The sequence below is a fragment of the Pogoniulus pusillus genome, chromosome 9 (genome assembly GCF_015220805.1).
Source record: "Pogoniulus pusillus isolate bPogPus1 chromosome 9, bPogPus1.pri, whole genome shotgun sequence".
In the NCBI taxonomy this organism is placed as follows: Eukaryota; Metazoa; Chordata; class Aves; order Piciformes; family Lybiidae; genus Pogoniulus; species Pogoniulus pusillus.
Window position 1 is genome coordinate 14,318,518 of NC_087272.1, and position 19,021 is coordinate 14,337,538.

Sequence of the window (19,021 nt, forward strand, 5' to 3'; positions counted from 1 at the left end):
GCTCTCCTGTAGCCCCCTTCAGGTACTGGAAGGTTGCTCTAAGGTCTCCCTGAAGCCTTCTCTTTTCTGGGCTGAACAGCCCCAAATCTTGCAGCTGGCCCCCATAGAAGTGGTTTTCCAACCCTCTGATCATCTTCATGACCTCCTCTGGACTCACTCCAGCAATTCCATCTCCCTTCTTATGCTGGGGGCACCAGAACTGGACACAGTACTCCAGGTGGGATCTCACAGAGCAGAGTAGAGGGGCAGAATCACCTCCGTTTTCCTGCTGGTCACATTTCTTTTGATGCAGCCCAGGACACAGCTGCCTTCTGGGCCTCAAGTGCACATTGCCATCTCATGTTAAGTTTATCATCAACTGACACCCCCTAGGTCCTTCTACTTGAGAATGCTCTTGGGCCACTCCTTGCCCAGCCTATATTTATGCTTGGGATTGCTCCAGCCCAGGTGTAGAACCTTGCACTTGGCCTTGTTGAACTTCATGAGGTTGGCTTGGGCCCACCTCTCAATTCTGTTGAAGTCCCTGTGGATAGATCCCTTCCCTCTGGCCTGTCAACCAGACCACACAGCTTGTTGTCATCTTGATGAGGGTGCACTCAATTCCCCTGTCCATATCACTGACAAAGACATTAAACAGCACTGGTCCCAGTACCAACCCCTGAGGGACGCTGCTTGTCACTGATCTCCATTTGGATACTGAGAGTCGATCGCAACTCTTTCCAGCCAATCTCTTATCCATCACTCAAGACCCTTACAGACTCCTGGTTAAGTGAATTTTCAGAGACAGCTCCTGCTAACTCAGCACTCAGTGAGCCAGTGGTTCAGCAGATTCAGAGCTGCAGCCCACAGGCAGATTCAGGAAATCCTGCTCTGCAAACTCTTCATATGAAACTGCAAGGCCAATCCCTTCCCTCCTGGCCCCAAAGAAAAAGCCACCAGAAGAAATCAAGAAACAGCTCTCACTACAGAGCAAGAAAATCACCTTAACAGCATAGAAGCTTCCTCTTCCACCTTCATACTCTTGATGCACAAGGGACTTGTGTGCTTGGAGTACATGGCAAAGAACAACACCTCTCAGAATGACAACACTGTTTTGCTTCAAAGGTTCCCAAGAACAGCAGTAAACCAAACACACCATCCTGTAGTCTTTGGCAAAGAAACTTGTGGCATACTCTGTTGAAACCCTATCTGGGGGTTTTGTTAGGTGGCTAAGCAGCTTTATTATACTCTATTTTCTGTTCTCAAAGCACCACGAAGTGAGTACAGGTGCAGCACCAGAACTGTATTTGTGCAATGATTTAAAATATCACCCCCACTTTTTTTGTTCAGCTGTTTTCTTTGGGGTTGTTTGGAGGTTTCTTTGTCAGGGATTTTTCTGGTGTTTTGGTTTGGGTTTTCTGTTTGTTTGTTTTTCTTTGGTTGGTTGGTTTGGGTTTGGTTTTGTCAACGGGACATGAAAGTACTGTGGGTGGAGGTATTTTTGCCTGCTGTTCAAGAACAGCTCACAGCTGCACACAGAAGATAAGCAGATCAGAGAACACTACTGAATCTGGTATCTCAATCTCTAGCTGAGAAGACCACAACTGAAAGAAATATTTTCAGCTTGTGGTGGAGGAATTCTCAATGCATATGGCATGTAAAATTACAAGGGATGAGAGAAAGAAAAAAAAAAAAGAAAATTAAGGAAGCAGAACTCACAAATATTCCAACTTTTCCTAAGTCATACAGCAAGAAGAGAGGACTGTGCTATTTTCCAGTGCATTTGTTTTACTACCATTTTCCTGACAGTCATCTGAGCATTAGGGAGAATCAAGCTGCTTAAGCACTTAACTGTTACTTAGTACCTCTATGGCTGTTATGGTCATGAGGCCCCTATCAAGAACATTTTATGTCATGACACCCAATATGAACTCCAAAGATGAGAGGGAAAATGCAGGCATTTTCTACTTAGCACTTTTTAGTCAAAGCAATTCTGTGCTTTCTTCAGTTCCCAGTGAGCTTTCTTCAAGCAGGAAAGGCAGTGTTCAGAGGCATGCACAGGAAACTATTCAGGCCAGGAGGGCAGCAAATCTGTCCCTGGCCTCTAAACATAAGGACGGAGGAAGTCATTAGGCACCACAAGGTAGATGAATTGGCAGCCACGTCTAGTCTTGGATTTAGAGGTTAGCTTGAGTTCAAAATTCTGGTCAAGTTGAAGCAATTGCATTTTGGAATGCCTTAAGCTGCTTGAGCTACACACTAACCTTTCTGCTTAAGCATTTCCCCCTCTTGTTGCCTATCCTGACTTAATAAACACTTGGAGGAGCTAACCCAGGTTGCTCTTCCCAACATTTGCTAAGGTAAAATCCTTGCTCCTCCCCTGAGGCCACTATGTTACATACTAGAAAAATAAAAGTTGTTTTAAATTTGAATGTACTTGCCCAGCTCAGAAACCTAAAGGATATTATCACTAAGCATTTTCATCTTTACTGTTGCACATGTAGTTTAAGCTCTCCTCTGTTTACCTGAAGGCTATCCTATCTTTGCAGGGTGACAAGTATGTACTGCTCCACCTCCACATGGATTTTGCATAAAGGCAGCAATTTAGCTGTAAAATTTCACCCTCTTGGGCAGTATTACAGTAAGAAAGGTAATACAGAGAAAGCTTTTGTTACAGCAACGGCTTTAGACACAATCAGAACTCTTTTCAATGATCAGATTAATAGGAAATTACTTCATCTGCAGGCTTGCCAGCAAGGTCTTCAGCAACCCCAGCACAAGCTCTTAACCATGCTGCTGACTAGTCACTGAATCACACTGTTTTGCCAACAGAGAAGAACTTGAACACTGCTTCAAGTAATAAAAGACATCTGTAGAAATCCAATTACAGGATTATGAGAAGAAAATAGTTTAGCTGCTGGGAAAAAAAAGAGGTGGTGAAGAAAAAGGGTAGCTGTGCTAGTAAGAACTCAGGTGTTCGAACAAACAGAATCTGTGTACAGCAGGGTCTTACAGTGCCAATCAGAGATGGTGGTCTGCTGTTAGGAATACTCAAGGAAAGTGTTTCTGGCTGCACAATTATCACAGCCCAGTATGTTTGCCAGGCTCAGTTTTCTCAGTCACATACAACTTCTCTCCAAAACATCAAAAAGCTTATCCTTCGAGGGCCAAAGCCATGCTGCATTTACCAGGAAAAAACCCACCAAGGGTGGTGCCTTTTATAGGGAAGCTGCCCACCCAGCAGGGTGTGGGATATTTGCCAATCACTGGTGGAAAGATGATGAAAATTTGCCTTTAATCCCAAGCGCCACTGGCACCCAGAAACATCTGAACAACTGCTCCCAGCACATCTGCACTGATTTCTAACTCTGTCACACATTTCTGCTCAGATTTTCTGTGGCATTGCACCTGATCGCCGCAAGTATCAGACAACCCCCATATGTGCCCCACTTACCTATTGTCCTTCTGTACCAGAATTTTATCTCCATCTTCAATGAGGTTCTTCTGCTCTGTCACACCATAGCTTTCCCTGCAGATCTACACAAAACCAGAAAACTCATTTTAGCAGAAGTGCTCTATAGGTCACGTGCCTCTTTCACAGATGGTGATTGGCATGGGGAGGGTGTGCCAGAGAAAAAGGTATATGCTGAACACTTTTTCCTCTGCTCCAAATGCCCTGCATTCTGTACATACAAAACTGGCCACATGGGAAAAATGCAAAAGGGTCCATTTTCAAGTTGCCATATGCAAAAGAGGCTCAGCTCTTGGCATGAAAGACAAATTATTAGCTTCAAAGTTTGGGACATCAGTTATTTACTAGTAAGTTTCATCAGATATATCTATATGTCTTCATATACTATGCAGATTATAATACAAGAAAGGGAGAGTAAGACTGTCTCTTAGCATGAAAAGAGCACTTAGACAATTATCTCTTGTGTTACATCAAAGGTGTTCTGTTTTCACACAGTCTGTATTGCTATCATTACAGCTTCATTACCTCATCCTGAGCTGCAGCTTTGGCCTGCACGAGAAGCAGTCAGACCCAGGGCTGACCCACTCCCGAGTTCAGTTTGATCTATCAGACTTTATGTGCTTTCTCATTTACAAAACAAGGGAATGGACAACACTCTCCTAGCTCAGAGAGAATTTTCTGTAGTAGAATTTGCTCTCTACTGGGCAGATCCAGAAAGTCAAGAATGCAGATCAAACTTAAAGATGAACCTATCACTTACACCTGAATGTGCACCAGGACTACAAAGCAAAAGCCACTGAAACACAGAAGCCCTTACTCTACCCAAGTCAGAGGAAAACAGTTACGACACTGTTGCTCTTCAAGCTCTACGAGTTCTAAATGTTTGCACACACTGAGGGACACACTATGATCCAATGTACACTAAGACAGAGCTCTTAATTTGGGGGAATCTCCTCTGTATAATAGATATTACTGCATCTAAGTTATTAGCTAGAAAAAAAATCTTTTACTACTGTAGTAGTACAGGCAAGCTCAGTTCCTCAGCATGCCTCCTAGTAATAGCCTCCAGCATTTTGTTTTAAAAAAATCTGATCAAGTACACTTTTTAAGATAAGAAGTATTAATATTGTAACAGCAAGGAAAAATCTAAGTTGTGTCAGGATTTCAAGGATCAAGCTAGTGATGTTGTGCTAGTTTGAAGCCAGCTAGAATGTTTTGGTGAGAAGAATTAGATTACAGGCTGTGAAAGAGAAACAATGACGATGTCTACTTCACTCATAGGCTTGCTGAGATATACCAGAACACAAACAGAGATAAGGGAGTTGCTCTTTGTCTGGGCTTTGGGCTGCAATTTTTTTTCTCTCTAACCTCACCTTCCGTTTCTCTAATTAATTCACTTGCTTCCTAACTCCCCTGGCCAACCTTCCAATCTTCCTTAGGCACAAGGCAATGTCTGGGGTAAGGAAGAGAGGGGTGGGAGAAGGTGGAAGGGTGGTTGAGAGCCCCTCCTGGGGACTCAGGTTTCTGGGAGGGGAGTTGTGTTTCTGTATTACCTTTTACCTTGTGTATTTCTGTATATAACTGTATATGCTGTGAACATCTGCTTGTATATTGAGCTAAGCTGCAAATATAAGCTTCATTCAATTTCCAGAGATGGCTGAGTCTAGTCTGGTTGATTCCCAAAGTGTGTGGGAGCGGGTAACACCCAAACCATCACAGATGTCAAAACTTAGCTTCCATTTTCAAGGAGCCTTTAGGAATCTACTGCCTAGTGTGAGAAGCTGGTCACTGGCATTTAAGTCACAAGTCACAGTGACAAGGCTATTTTGAAAACCACTCTTCTTAATCTAATTACGAGCTCAGTTTTCATGACCACGTACAAAAGAATAAAGGAGTTGACAGCAAATAGTGTTAGCATTGAGTACAGGCATAGTTTAGAATAAATCATAATACACATGAACGTGTATATGAGCTTCAACTTTGCCATAACAATCAGAATTAATATGTTAAAGGTGTCTTACTGTAAAATTCAAGCAGAATGTCTCTTCTACATCTTCCCCAGGGTAATCTAAAAGTTGCTGAAGACTCCTATATAACAGGTAGGGAAAGAAATGAGAAAAAAAAAATCAATCATAAATTCAAAAAGCCATACATCTGATGAGCAAAAGGAATCAGCAAAAGAAATCAGCACCATACATCTTGACAATAGAACTGCAAGAGAGAATTTGAATCACCTGAAGGGATAATAAAGAAATGCACCTCAAAAAGGGATGCTCTGGTAGAACCAGGATAAATGTCAGCCCACACAAATTACCAATATAAGACTTGCCTACCTAGTACACAAACCACTTTTAGTGATCCTAGCCCTAGAATGGAACTACATTTTCAGTTCTTAAGGACTGCTAGATCTTTATGCCACCACTGCACAAAAGTCTAAGGGAATAGAGTAAGAGGGTTAAATGTGTACATTATACATGTATTCCCATCATGTAAAAGCTTCTCATATCCCTTAAAATCTTGCTCCTGTCTTCCTGGCATTTTGCCACTGCCACTTCATGTGGATAAATCAGCTAGCAACTCAGAAGGGAAAAAAAGAAATATGAAAGCAGCCCAACCGTGGGATCTTAAACTTTCAGTGTCAGAGAGAACCAATAATCTCAAGCAATTATGCAGAACATATTCAAGAAACCATTCAGAAAAAGTCCTTCATTAACTCCATTCTCTATGATCATCAAGTCCAACCTATCACCTAACCCTTCTAATTAACTAAACCATGGCACTAAGTGCCTCACCCAGCCTCCTTTTAAACACCTCCAGGGATGGTGACTCCACCACCTCCCCAGGCAGCCTCTTCCAAAAGGCAATCACTCTTTCCATGAAGAATTTCTTCCTAATGTCCAGCCTAAACCTGCCCTGGCGCAGTTCGAGGCTGTGTCCTCTTGTTCTGTCACTGGGTGCTTGGGAGAAGAGACCAAGCCCCACCTGGCTACAATCTCCTTTCAGGTAGTAGATGGATTTCATAGCCTGTGAGAGAGGAGAAGTCTTATACAAAATTCACCTTATGTACTTTGCTAGGATCACAGCTCCCCTGATTTACCAGTCACTGGCATTGCTTATTCTCAGCTGGATGGTCTCCCACCCCAGAAAGGCTGAAATGTTTTTCATACCTTCCTTCCGTAGGGGATAGCTCCTTCAAATCCTCTAGGCAGGGCTTCACATTCAAGAGTTTTTTGTACAGAGCCAGTGGAAAGTGAAGGTCTACCACTGTGAAGTTGTATATTGCAAGACCACATATGATGCCAATCAAGTGAAACCAGTTGTGTTCTACAAAACACTGCAAAAACACACAAATCCTGATGAGAGAATGCACAGTACCCTTTCTCCTGTGCACGAAGATGACAGCTCAGGCTTTTCCAGCTGGGACAAAAGAAAACTCAGATTGCTCTCATCATGTCCTAGTTTGGTTGCAAATTCCTTGCTGGAATGTTGCACAGAAATAAACAGTCAGCAATTTCTGTAACCCATGATCAGCTGTGGAAACACCAATTGCTGCTCTCTACCTGCTTCTTACTTCCTTTCCATATACCTATGCATTCAGAGATTAAGAAATCTTTGATGTTTGCTGTCTATGTACTGCAAGAAAATGTTACTTATTCTCTCCCTATTAGCCATTTTATTTTCCATTACAAGCTTATGCATAACCATTATGTCACCCAGGCAAATGTTGGCATATTGGCCTTCATTCTTTCACAGCTTTACTCCCACAGTGGTTATGTCAGTTCCCCTGTATTTGTTAAATGTGGTAAATACGGGGATCGTTTTCAGTACTTACACTGTCATTGTTTTTTGGTGACAGAAGATACTTTTATAGCATTAACCTGAGGAGGAACTGCTCTATAATAGTGTTTACAAGTGAAAAAGAGGTACTGTGTCATTTCCTTCCTCATAAAATGTAATTAATACATTAAAAACAACCCCACCAAGGCAGCTGCACCTTAAAGGGAAACTGACAACATCATTTCCAATCTTGCTACCTAGAAAGGTGATGATGAAAAAAAAAAAATACATAAGCCACCACAGCTGGCACAATGCTCTGACAGGTGCAGAATTTGTACTCCACACTCTTCCAAACTCAAGCAACTTTCACTACAAATCATATTTCTTGCCGTTTAAGAGCTTCCTCGCATAAAGCATTAACAAGTTTAGGCCCTGAAGGTGACAGCAATGCGTGACTAAGTGAATTAGCTGTAATCAGGTGAAGAGAAAGGGAAGCACAGTATGATAATGCCATTAGGGCCTAAACCTCTGGTTCTGTAAACAGCAAGTGATTATCATCACACTCACGATAAGAATTCTGTTAACTGTTAATCTGATACTTAAAACAAGGTTTATTAGGGTATAAGAATAAAGAGTCAAGTCCTTAACAGAACCATCACTGATCCACTAAAGTTAATGGACCTATGCTAATTTGTGCTGACTGAAAATAGAGCCACACTGTGTTATGAGCAGAAAATGAGAGGAAGATCAAATCTTTCCTACAGTTTGCCTCTAACGTTCTTGTCATTCAAATGCAACAGATTACTTCAACTACACCTACAGGGGGCAAGGGCTTACCGTGTCTGAAAACCACAGCAGGTTTGACTCTGGATAGTAAGTGAACATGCCATAGATGGGATTGAGCAGTTCTTTCAACAACAGGAGGAAAAATTCTTTTGTCACTCCTCCAGCATCAACAGCTTCCTCACCATCAAAGATGACCTGCAGAAAAAGCAGGGATGCACAGCTGAGACAGAGCCAGTCGGGCATCTTTCTAACTGGGAACCACACACAGCAATTTCTCTGAATGTGCCCACACTCACTGTGACCCATGGGCATGTTTCAGTGTGTGCTTGCAGAGTGGAAAAGGGACCAGAGGGTGGCAAATCAGGTACTGTGAAAATGTTCAACTTCTTATGTAAACTACAAATAACCACCTGTCCTCCCAACAGCCCAAGCAGCAACACAACAGCAGCTGCTGAACTTTGCAGCACCCTCTCACAGGTAAAACATGTCCTATTTTAAGTGGCCTGCTCCTGCAGAAAAGCAAAACAGAAACTGCATATTATAGAAATGGTCCTTGCCCTGTCCCTCAGGCAGTAGGCAGATCAGGAAGAGATTAAACTCTCTCCTTGCCTTCTTGTGAACGAACAAAACACTCCAGGAGTCAGAGAGAAGACCCTCACACTGACTAAATCAAATGTCCCTGTGTGCCGTACCTATGGAGAAGCCACTGTGCACTGGTGAAGTGGTAATGTGAACAGCTGAAAGCCTATTGGCTGGATGAGAGTGTGCCCAAGCCACGGGGAAGACTTACTTTAAGAGGCTTTTTCAAATCGATGTCTGAATGGATGCTCAACTCCCTCAAAGCATCACCAACTAAGTTACTTCTTCGAACATGAAGTACCAGGAAAGGGCTTCTGGCCAGCAGAGGCTCCAGGGTGAGAAGCATGAAGACATTCTGCAAATTTGCACCATTTATTGCAACCTGTTAATAAGACAGGAGTGAAAAAACAGCCACTGCTCAGCTCCTTTCTTCCTGTAGAAGGAAAACAGTCAAAAACTACGCGCCTGATGTTCCTCTCTTCCTTACCTTTTCGCTTGGTTTCTCCAGGGTACAAGGATTATGTGCTCACTCTGTGCAAGTGTGCGTGCCTGCATGCCTACCTGTCATGTCCACCCTCCCATTTCCCACATCAACACCTTCTGAGTCCACTGATTAATTCACCAAATCCAAGCAACAGGAAGATAAATTTCCTGAACACTTTTTGACATTAAACTGGTGGGTGAGGGGAAGAGGCTTTATTCATATTACTGAGTCAAGAAACGCAGCACACACAGTCTGATAAGAGTTAGAGCCCACAAAGGAAAGCAGGCTACCAGCGTAACAAGTGAGGAGTCTGCTGACAACTGCTCCTTGCAAAGCAAACTTGCATCTACATGGATTTTCTGGAGTCAGCTAAGGCAAGAAGTCCAGTCAAAGCTTTGATCACAAACAGTATATTCATTTTGAATAGTACATTCATTCTGTCCCTAGTAAACAGCAAATTCATGTTTGTAAACAGTCTGAAAGCCAGTTAAACCTGAGGCAGAAACCCACTGGAAACTAGGCTTCCTCCATTCCAGCACTCACAAAAGTACTGGTTTCTCTGGCCCCTAAATGGTTGTCTTCATAAAGATCCTGTCTCTCAGGGTAACAAAACCTTTACCAGTCTGCTGTCCTGACAGCAGTGCACCACTCACAAACTGGACAGTGAGCTATGCTGGTTTGAGCAGCTGACAAAATAGAAGCAGGAGGATGTAACTCCAGCTTCTGAAGGCAGGCCAAGCCTCATCTGCCTTGCTGTGGGCTGTGTGTTCAAGTGGCCAAACAAAAGCCAGGAGATGGACACTACATGGAACTAGCACCACAGCCATGAGTAACTGCGGTCAATGTTTTCCACACTGAAGAAACTTAATAACCAAAGATCTCAGCAAAATCATTTCACAGAAGATGGGACTAGTCCCAGACCCGAGCCACACTGCAGCTTTCTCCCTATCAGGAGCCACCTACATGAGACATGCCTGGCACAGGGAGGTTTGAACTGGCACAGAGGCAATTTGTCCTTGTCACAGCCCGGCTGTGAGTTGCCTTGGCTGCCACCTACAGGGTAAGGGTGCAGGACCTGAACACCTGATGTGAACACACTCCTGGAGAGCCTCAGGTCTGCACCCCTCACTGCAGGTGGGAAGGTCAGCTGCTGACTGCAAACACAAACAGCATCTGGAGTTGGTTTTGTACCCTCACTTCTGACAAGTCCTCCTGCACCAGACAGAAATAGGAAAAAAGTGTCCACTTACCCGAAAGCTCATTTACTCTTCCAACCCTACAGCTCCTCTAACAGAAGACTTCACCTTATCCTTGGACCATCACAAGTCCAGGAGCAGTTCTTCCCCATACAGCCTACATTTCCACCACATGTAATTCTGGCAGCTTTGGTGTTACCAAAATTTTGAAGTGAAAGACCTCAAGAACTGCCTCTGCAACATCCAGGGCAAAGAGCTTCACCTATTCTGCTCTCCCATGCATGGTGCTGCACACGCTACTAACATTGATGCCTGCAAGGAGGGGCAAAGGCAGGCAAATGAAGTGGGGCAGAGAAAAAAGAGAAAAAGATTACCTGCATTTGTAGTTCTGCATCTGTCTGTAACATTTTGGTCTTAGCCTGAGCATCAAAGATGAAAGGATAAGAACAGAGTGTCACAGCATCCTGCAAGAAAGGTAGGCAGGTTGGTTCCTATCTACAGCTTCCAAAGCACTTCTTGAAATAAAACTCATGAAAAAAAATCTTCTTACCTGCATGATAGATGGTCTTACTTTCTGTGAAGGAAAAGATAAAAGAAGTATGAGAATCTTTTAGTCTTGATTTTGTCTCCCATATCTTTTTTGGACAAACTAGTTCAGAGGTGACCCAAAGGAAATGTTTCTTCTCTGGGAGCAACAATCTAGTTGTTTCAACAAAAAGCATGAGAACTTCCTTCTCAAAAAAATGCACAAGTCCTGTTTGAAACTTGATATCAAAATATACCCAAGAGGACTAACAGCACAGAAGTTAGTGTCAGCCTGCCATAGGTAAAACTTCAGAAAAACAAGAGAACTACCCCAAGACAAAGATCATAATGTGACTACGAGAGGCCACAATATCACTATAAAACCACTCCTGCAAATTATTCCTTTAATTAGCCCAATCAATGTATCTTTAGTTCTTAAATACTACTGCTACAAAATTTGAGACAGTATTTTGTTACTCTGTTTACTACAAATAAGCACACAGCAGCACTATTTAAATGACAGAATGCAGGGGAGAGGGTACACAGCACACAATATTTAGGAAGTCCATGAAAACACACATAAGAATTCTTTCTACAATGAGGGTTTACTCTTGCAACATTCCTTGGAGGATGTTTTTTGGTATTTTCTCCCACTTGGGATTCCTTCCTTAGCTATAATTAAATAATCCTACTGGTTTCCTACACAGCATATTCCAGCCCTCAGTTTAGTTACTTTCTTTATTATAGATGGGAAAGTGAGGCATAAAAGAGGTGAAGGGTCTTACCCAAGATCACCCAGCAGGTTACTGGAAGAGCCAGGAATAGAACCCACATCTCTTGAGGCTTGGTTCAGTCCCCTAGCCAGAACGCCACACTGCCTTCTCTTACAGAGCAACATTTTAAGATCACTGGCTACATTATTCACAATACCTGCCTAAACAGCAGAAGTAAAGGGTAAAAATTATAATTTTAGAATACAGGATTTGGCTCCTGAGGTCTCGATTACATTAAGGCTCCAGTGACTGAATTAATCCCCTTGTGCAAGGACGGAATGAAATTCACATGACTAATCACAGAGACTGTTGCAAGTGTTAATGAAATACTGTGAGCTTGACTCATCTGACAGATGTATTTTTAGTCAACTTTGGCAAACCAGCGAGTGCCCAAAAACGAGTTTTAACATACAGATGGCTCCTACACTGGACACATTACACTCTCATTAAGGATATTAAAAACACAGATCTACAACCAGAGACACGAACAGGGACAGCTATTTCACAGCTATACATAAAACCTCTTACCATTCCAGCCTGATGCAAGAACCACATGAGATAATCCTCCTGAATATCCACCAAGCTGGAAATCTCAGGGATATAAAACTTATCGTACTCTATGTGTTTAACCTTCTGATTTACCTAGTGAAGAAAATAGCTTTTTAGAATAAGGAAATATTCAGCATTTTTCTTAGAACAGTCAGGTTGCTTTCATAAAAATCAATTACAGCAGCTTGCAACAATAGGACCCAGGCCACCTTGCAAAAAGATGTGGTCTCTCATATCAGGAGTCAAAATAAATCTCTGGGTTAATTAGTTGCCTCTCCTCCTCACACAGACTACTCAGCATCAACACAGTGGGAGCAGAAAGCATCAACTCCCCACTCACTGCAAGGGGGTTTGACTAGATGACCTTTAAAAGTTCCTTCCAACCCAAAACAATCTATGATTCTGTGATCAAGGGACAAGTATTTGTGATACCACGGCTCAGTCAGTAGCATTCTTTAGGGTAATTTTTCTTCCTGTGTTGGAGGATAGTGACAAAGTTCACAAGCCAGGGTTACAACCACTCTGCCCCAGTCAGTTAGTCATCACTGTGAATCACTGTGAGCCAACATGAACCCAAGTTCTTCTCCTACCTTGTGTAGTTTTTCCAGAAGTCTGAGAGCAGCTGTAATGTAGCTACTGAACAGGACAGGGATCAACAGTGTCTTTCGTCCACTGAGGAGGTAAACAACTGCACCTTTATAGAGGTCCACTAGCCTGAGGAAGTATCTTGGGCACACCTGAGACCACCAGTTATCTAGAAAGCAGAGGTACAGCAACATAAATCCTGAATGAAAGGACAGAGCAAGCCCTAAATAAAGGGTGACAGCAGAAAATGGGGAAGGGGGCAGAAGAGGAGGGGAAAGGATGTTCAAATGTGAATAATATCTGATTGAAATCAAGAGAATAAGGACATTTAATCTTGATATATAAAAATCTATGTTCACAAAGGCATGCAAATTTATTTGGAACTGAGCCTCTAAATCTAGGTAAACTAGATTATGTAAATTAGATTAACCTACCCAGTAAGTGTTCTTTGAAATTATCTAATTCTAAATTAAAACAACAAAAAAAAATTAATTCTAAGTTAAAATAAACTCTTCATCTGAAATTTTATTTCTCAGTTATTGTCCACACTGTACTGGTTATTTTAATGAGAGAAATTGGATTATAGACTGTGAGAAGAAAACAATGGTGATGTCTATTTCACTCATAAGTTTGTTGAGAAGTGTAAAAAACAGAACACAAACATAGATAAAACAGTCTCTCCCTGGCACCTGCCATATTAGCTTTGGCATGACCCTGCACATAACCCAACTAATCATTTCCTTCTAACCTCCCTTGCCAATTCTTCCAACCCACCTTGCATGTAAGGCAGACTCTGGGATAAGGGAAGGGGGTGAAAAGGAAGTGGAAGGTTGGTTGGGAGCCCCTCCTGGGCACTCTGACTGCTGGAAGGAGTATTGTGGTTCTGTATTACTTTTAAACTTGTTTATTACTGTATACAGCTGTAAATATTTGCAATATATTGTAAATAACTGCTTGTACACTGTGCTAAGCTGTAAGTATAAAGCTTCATTCTTTGACTTCCAGCCAGTTGAGTCTAGTCTGGGTGAATTTATTGTGGGGGAGGCCGGGTAACTTCCAGGACCACTACACACACCATCATAGATTTTTTTGTGGTCTATATGATTGCAACTAACTTCCCATATCTTATCTGCATGGCACGTTCTTCATTTCCTCACAGTTCATGTATAAAACTCAAACTTTATAATTTTTACAGGGCAATATAGGTGTCAGGGGAGGATTCCCTGAGTCCTGGTTCCCAGCTGCTTTTTAGAGGCAACTGCTCTGTAACAAGACCATATGGCAAATAACACCCCATTATCATTGCAGCAGCTGTAACAGAATAGAAAAACTAAACCAACACAAAAACATGACTGCAGAAGCTGAAGGCAACACTTTGTGTCCCAGCTGGACAACAGGCACCTGAAATGTTAGCCTCTTACCAAGAACTTTGCTGGGGTTGGTGTCCAGGCGCAGGATAGCCATTGCAAGGGGAAGCGTTAAGGTGATGTAATACTTGGAGTCCTGAAAGGGTGGGAATTCAGGGAGAATCAAATAGATCCTCATTGCCTCCACATCTGGTGGTGAGCTGGACAGCTGGGGAATCAAAAAACTTTCAAAGCTCTTTAGTATCTAGAAGAAAAGAGGAAAAGAAAAGACAACTTACTATGGGTGATAGAACTTCTACAACGTAGATGATGTGTAAGAACTGATAAACTGGACCACACTCAGAATGTGTGGACTTAACAGCTTTTTGCTGATGGTCTCTTAAAAACACTCCATCAGAGGGGACTAAGCTCTTGTTTCTCCAAAATGCATGGACTTTTGGACAGATTTTTCCAGGGATGACTAAAGGTTAATTAACCTCTCTCATTTAGGTCACACTCTTGTTTCAGAAGGAAAAGTCAGAGTCAAGACAAAGCTGTAACGATTATTGCTAAAAAAATGACATGGGAAACACACATGATATCATCCCACAGCTCTGCACTCATGAAAGAAACCTGAGTTAGAATATGTTACACAACCTTTACAGCACTCAACTCTTGACAGGCAATATATGAGTACATAGTTGTTATTTACAAGTATAACAAACAGGAAGCTAATTTCAGCAGCCACTTCAAGCATTAAATGTCATGATATAAAACTTCAAACACAAGTCTTAGAGACACTTTCTGAGAAAGTAACAATCAGCCCAGGTCAGTGAAGATGCATCCATTAATGGCATGAATGATTTGGCCTGCAGATTTGCAATACAACCATTCCCAACACAGCTGCTGTTACTTGCATGTTACAGAAGAACAAAGTCTGTATTTTCCCTCTGAATGCCCAAAACCCCAGAAGTGCAATACCTGGTCTAGGAGAATGGAGTGCTGAGAGTTCATCAGCTTCTCAAACAGCACTCTGGTGGAGTTCAGATCAATCCCTGGGATCTTTGGACTGGTTTTAAAATGTTCATCGATTCTTTAAAAAAATCCCAGACAGACAGGCATAAGTTTCAGGAAGAGACACCACTACCTGTGCACTGGCACTGCCTGAGGGCAAGCACTGGGGAAATGCCCTTTAAGGAATTAATCAATCTACAAACAAAGATGAAGTTGGAATTTTCTTGCTAAAGACAAGACGGACAGCTCTCCCTTTTGAACTCCTCTAGGCTTTGGTTAGGGTTCGGATACCTGCAGAGAAGCACTCTGTCAGTCTTTGATTTCCCCAGGATGCCTTCACTGGCTGAAGAATCCACCTAGACAACATGGGCCTACCATATGTATCATATAGCAAAATCTGTTTTCCAAAGCAAAACAACGACCGCAAACAAAGCACAGCACAGTTGAGAACAGTCTTTAGGCTTCACTTCGTCTTTGGCTGTAACAAAGACGCACCATCCTTTCTGCTGTGCTTGAAAGGTTGTCATTTACTCAAGCTACTCCTGCAAGAGGGATAATGAAGACTATTGTCTGTAGGCTTGCCTTAGCAGTATGACAGCCCAATCCTCTATTGTTTCAAAACAACGCATGCAGCAGGGCACGGCTCATGGCCCTTAATGAGTCTATTGTCTCAAACTAGATGTGACAATACCTGGTCTAGAACGGACGGGGTGGTAGCCTTAACAGCTCTGGGTGAGAGCTGCTGGTTGGACAGAGGGCTTGAAAATGAAGAGATAATTTCTCCATAGGCTTGAATTGCCTCTTTAAAACCACTGCAACAGCTCACCGAGAGCCAGTGGCACCCCTCTGTGCACATCTCACTCATGCACATCTTTCTTTGTGACTTGGAGAGACCACCTGCAGGGTCTCCGTGTTGCATCTACTACAGAAGATCCTGCTGGAAGGTACAGCCATCACCAAGAACTTGGACTATGCCCATGACACCTCGTGGGAACTAAGGGTGGTGATATCTCTTTCTATTTCTACACACTCTCATTTTTCCCCTCTCCTTTTCCTTTCTATTTTCCCTCTGCTCCAGTCCACTACCAGGAGTTTTCACTGGCTCTAATAAATCCAAGTCACCGATGATTGATGTCAGTTCGTTTTTTTTTTTTCACTCCAAGGGAATTTTTTTGATCTTAACATAACCTCCTCCTGCTGCTGCCCAGGGTTGCCTCGGGATACTGGGTGTTGACAAGCAGCCACATCAAGCAAAACAATGTCTAGTCCACATGTTGAGCACGAGTGAAAAACTCATTGTTACAATTCCATTGACCTCAAGGAAATCTGTGACTACTTATCCAAGACTGTGTAGTACCAGAGAGACAGAAGAAAAAGGTAGTTACTAACAATGAGATTCATTTGTCACTTTGCTGGTTCGCCTAACAACATGAGAAGTTAAGCACAGCTTGCTGTAGTAGAGGACTATTGGTGTAACAACAGAGGCACCAAGCAGAGTCATATTGTGGCGCACAGCGCTTGAGGCTGTGGTCTGCAGAAGCATTACCGGCGTCTGCCCTGTCACACGGCCACGGAAAAGCTGCTTTTCCATCTAGCTCCATGTACCACGATGCTGCACCCCAAACAAGCCTATGTGGCATTAAAATATCGCAGGGACATACTAGGGTATTTCTATCAAATCCACCGTGACAAGACTTCACATATAAAGGTGCATGGTTAAATGCAGAGACACTTTAGTGTATGGTGGCAACAAATTTTGTCACCTGCTTGGTCAAAGATTTTTTGTAACTCCTGTAATTTTTTGTAACTTCTACATTTTCTCCTGCTGATTTAGCTTTTCACTTCACATCCTGCACTAGCCATAAGACAGAAAACCAACTCCACTCATTTCCACACTTACAGCAGATGTGGAACTATTTATACTGACTCAAAAACTTCAATACCCCAACAAGCATTTTACATCAACATGACAACTCTCGTGGATGCAGTAACATGCTGCCCTGTCTCAATGCTACAGAAGAAACCATTGGACAAGCAGAAGAATGCAAGAATAATGAGTAAATTGTCTCCTTGTTCAAGCTGCCCTTGGAAAACATTACTCAAAGATTATTCAGAGTAGCTAAGCTTTTCTTCACCTAGTTACAGGTCTCTTACTCATGACACTATCAGAAAAAAAATCACTTCCTCTTCATTTTATGCTATTACCTCCTCAACATTTACAGGCACAACCAACCCAATCCTTCCCAACCCACAGCCTTTGACTCAGCTACACATATTACAGCCTTGTCATCACTTATTATTGGTTACACCTATTTGAAACTCCTGCTTTTGTAAGCAGGAACACAAAACTTTCCACACCTGAGGTCACCTAAAAGGGATGTGCTTCCATGGTGCCCCAAATGTATTTTTCAAGAGCCACCTGTGTTGAAGTGTACCTCCATACACATCAGAGACCAGCAGCTATCTCAGCTAGGTAAGAGACTACTCATATACCTGACATAATTTGTTTCCCTTTATGTCAGATTCCTAGCCCTTTCCATTTAATGAGCAAAAACAACAGTTGTGACAACTCCAGGGAATCTGTGCCACTTACAGTGCTCACCATGCACTTGCTTAGACCATTTGTCTTCCTTAACCAGCTCTCACCACCCACCTCTTTAGTGGATACTCTCTGCCCCTGTCTCCTCTCTGATCAGAAAAATCAAATCCCATTGCAGCAGTGAGTGAAGTAAAGGGAATCCAATCTGCCTGCCACACTTCTGTAAGTTTGCCACTTACTTCTTCTCCAAGAAGCTTCCATTCCAGCAGGCAGCTGAAGAGAGGATCTGAACAACATTGCTGTTTGCAGCAGGAAGACAAAAGAAAACAGACATAGTGGTTATGAGCAGATGTCCCAACAAACCTCTTCAAGTCTCATCATGCTTTCTATCAGAAATAATGTCAGGATTACCCTTTCCAAGGCACAGAGGGTAAATGGTTCATTTGGGATCATGTAATGACCCTCTCTAAAAGGAGGACTGCCAGCAGTTCTGCCCTTCTCATGGCAGACACACAGGGGAAAGAACTGAATGGGTCTGTTCACAAGTTCTCGATGCTGGCTCATGAACTCCAAGCACAGAATGAAGGACTGAATTCCACTTCCCACCCATCATTGGCAGTATTCTGTGGTAGCCTCATATCCCTCTGGTTTTGCTCAGAAGTTCTAACCTGGTAGCCTTGTGACTGGCAAGTGTCCTCCCCTTGGAAATGACCAAGAAGCATCCTTGAAAAAGCTGCTAGACTTTGAATGAAAGCATGGCACGGAAACCAAGAAAACTCTTTAAATAACATTTTCAAAACCAGGCTTGTCCAGTGCCACAATACCTACTTGACAGAATTAGAACTGTTCTTTTCTAAAAGCTTTTGCCTCCAGACATCTATAGTTTCATCATTTATTAAACAGGTGTAACGTGTTTCATTTATGGTCCGGAAATCATCAGCAGGCAAGGAATTCTGTGAGAAGATACAGATTTCAGCAAAGACAAGGCTAATAAAACAACTCCTTCTTATGCACACCCTCTGGTTTTTAAATGTAACCAACAGCTTCATTAGTGTGATCTCTGAATGGCTTTGGTTAGGAAGCTGTGGCATTACTGAGAAGTTCAAAAGAGAAGGCATGGAAAGCTATGGAAGGTATTATCAAAACCAAAAGATGCACTGTGAAGCCTGAGACAGGGGAGCAGTCTTGAAAAGCTACTTCATTTGTTTTACCTCATACTTGGAGCAAAGCACAAATGTTTGGTCTCCTCCAGAGAAGATATGTTTAACAATGTGATATTTACAGGCATCTGTTGAAGAAAGACACAGTTGTGTTAGAGCCCAATGAATGCACATTCCTACTCCCACATTGGCACTGCCAGTGTCTTGGGTTTTACACTACAAGGAGCACCTGGATCCCTTGAAGGTCAGGTTGAAGT

At 42.5% G+C, this 19,021-nt stretch overlaps 1 protein-coding gene across 1 annotated transcript in view; it reads right to left on the bottom strand.

Moving 5' to 3' along the window:
- HERC3 (HECT and RLD domain containing E3 ubiquitin protein ligase 3) overlaps window positions 1-19,021 on the bottom strand; it is a 92,926-nt gene that overhangs the window by 2,495 nt on the left and 71,410 nt on the right. The window contains exons 34-47 of the mRNA XM_064149406.1: window positions 18,816-18,892; window positions 18,433-18,557; window positions 17,844-17,903; window positions 15,033-15,144; window positions 14,127-14,316; window positions 12,711-12,874; window positions 12,100-12,213; window positions 10,824-10,847; window positions 10,648-10,737; window positions 8,805-8,975; window positions 8,066-8,209; window positions 6,619-6,785; window positions 5,473-5,539; window positions 3,434-3,516 (exon numbers count right to left, since the gene is read on the bottom strand). Coding sequence (XP_064005476.1) covers window positions 3,434-3,516; window positions 5,473-5,539; window positions 6,619-6,785; window positions 8,066-8,209; window positions 8,805-8,975; window positions 10,648-10,737; window positions 10,824-10,847; window positions 12,100-12,213; window positions 12,711-12,874; window positions 14,127-14,316; window positions 15,033-15,144; window positions 17,844-17,903; window positions 18,433-18,557; window positions 18,816-18,892 — 1,588 coding nt within the window. The remainder of the gene's footprint in view (window positions 1-3,433; window positions 3,517-5,472; window positions 5,540-6,618; window positions 6,786-8,065; window positions 8,210-8,804; window positions 8,976-10,647; window positions 10,738-10,823; window positions 10,848-12,099; window positions 12,214-12,710; window positions 12,875-14,126; window positions 14,317-15,032; window positions 15,145-17,843; window positions 17,904-18,432; window positions 18,558-18,815; window positions 18,893-19,021) is intronic.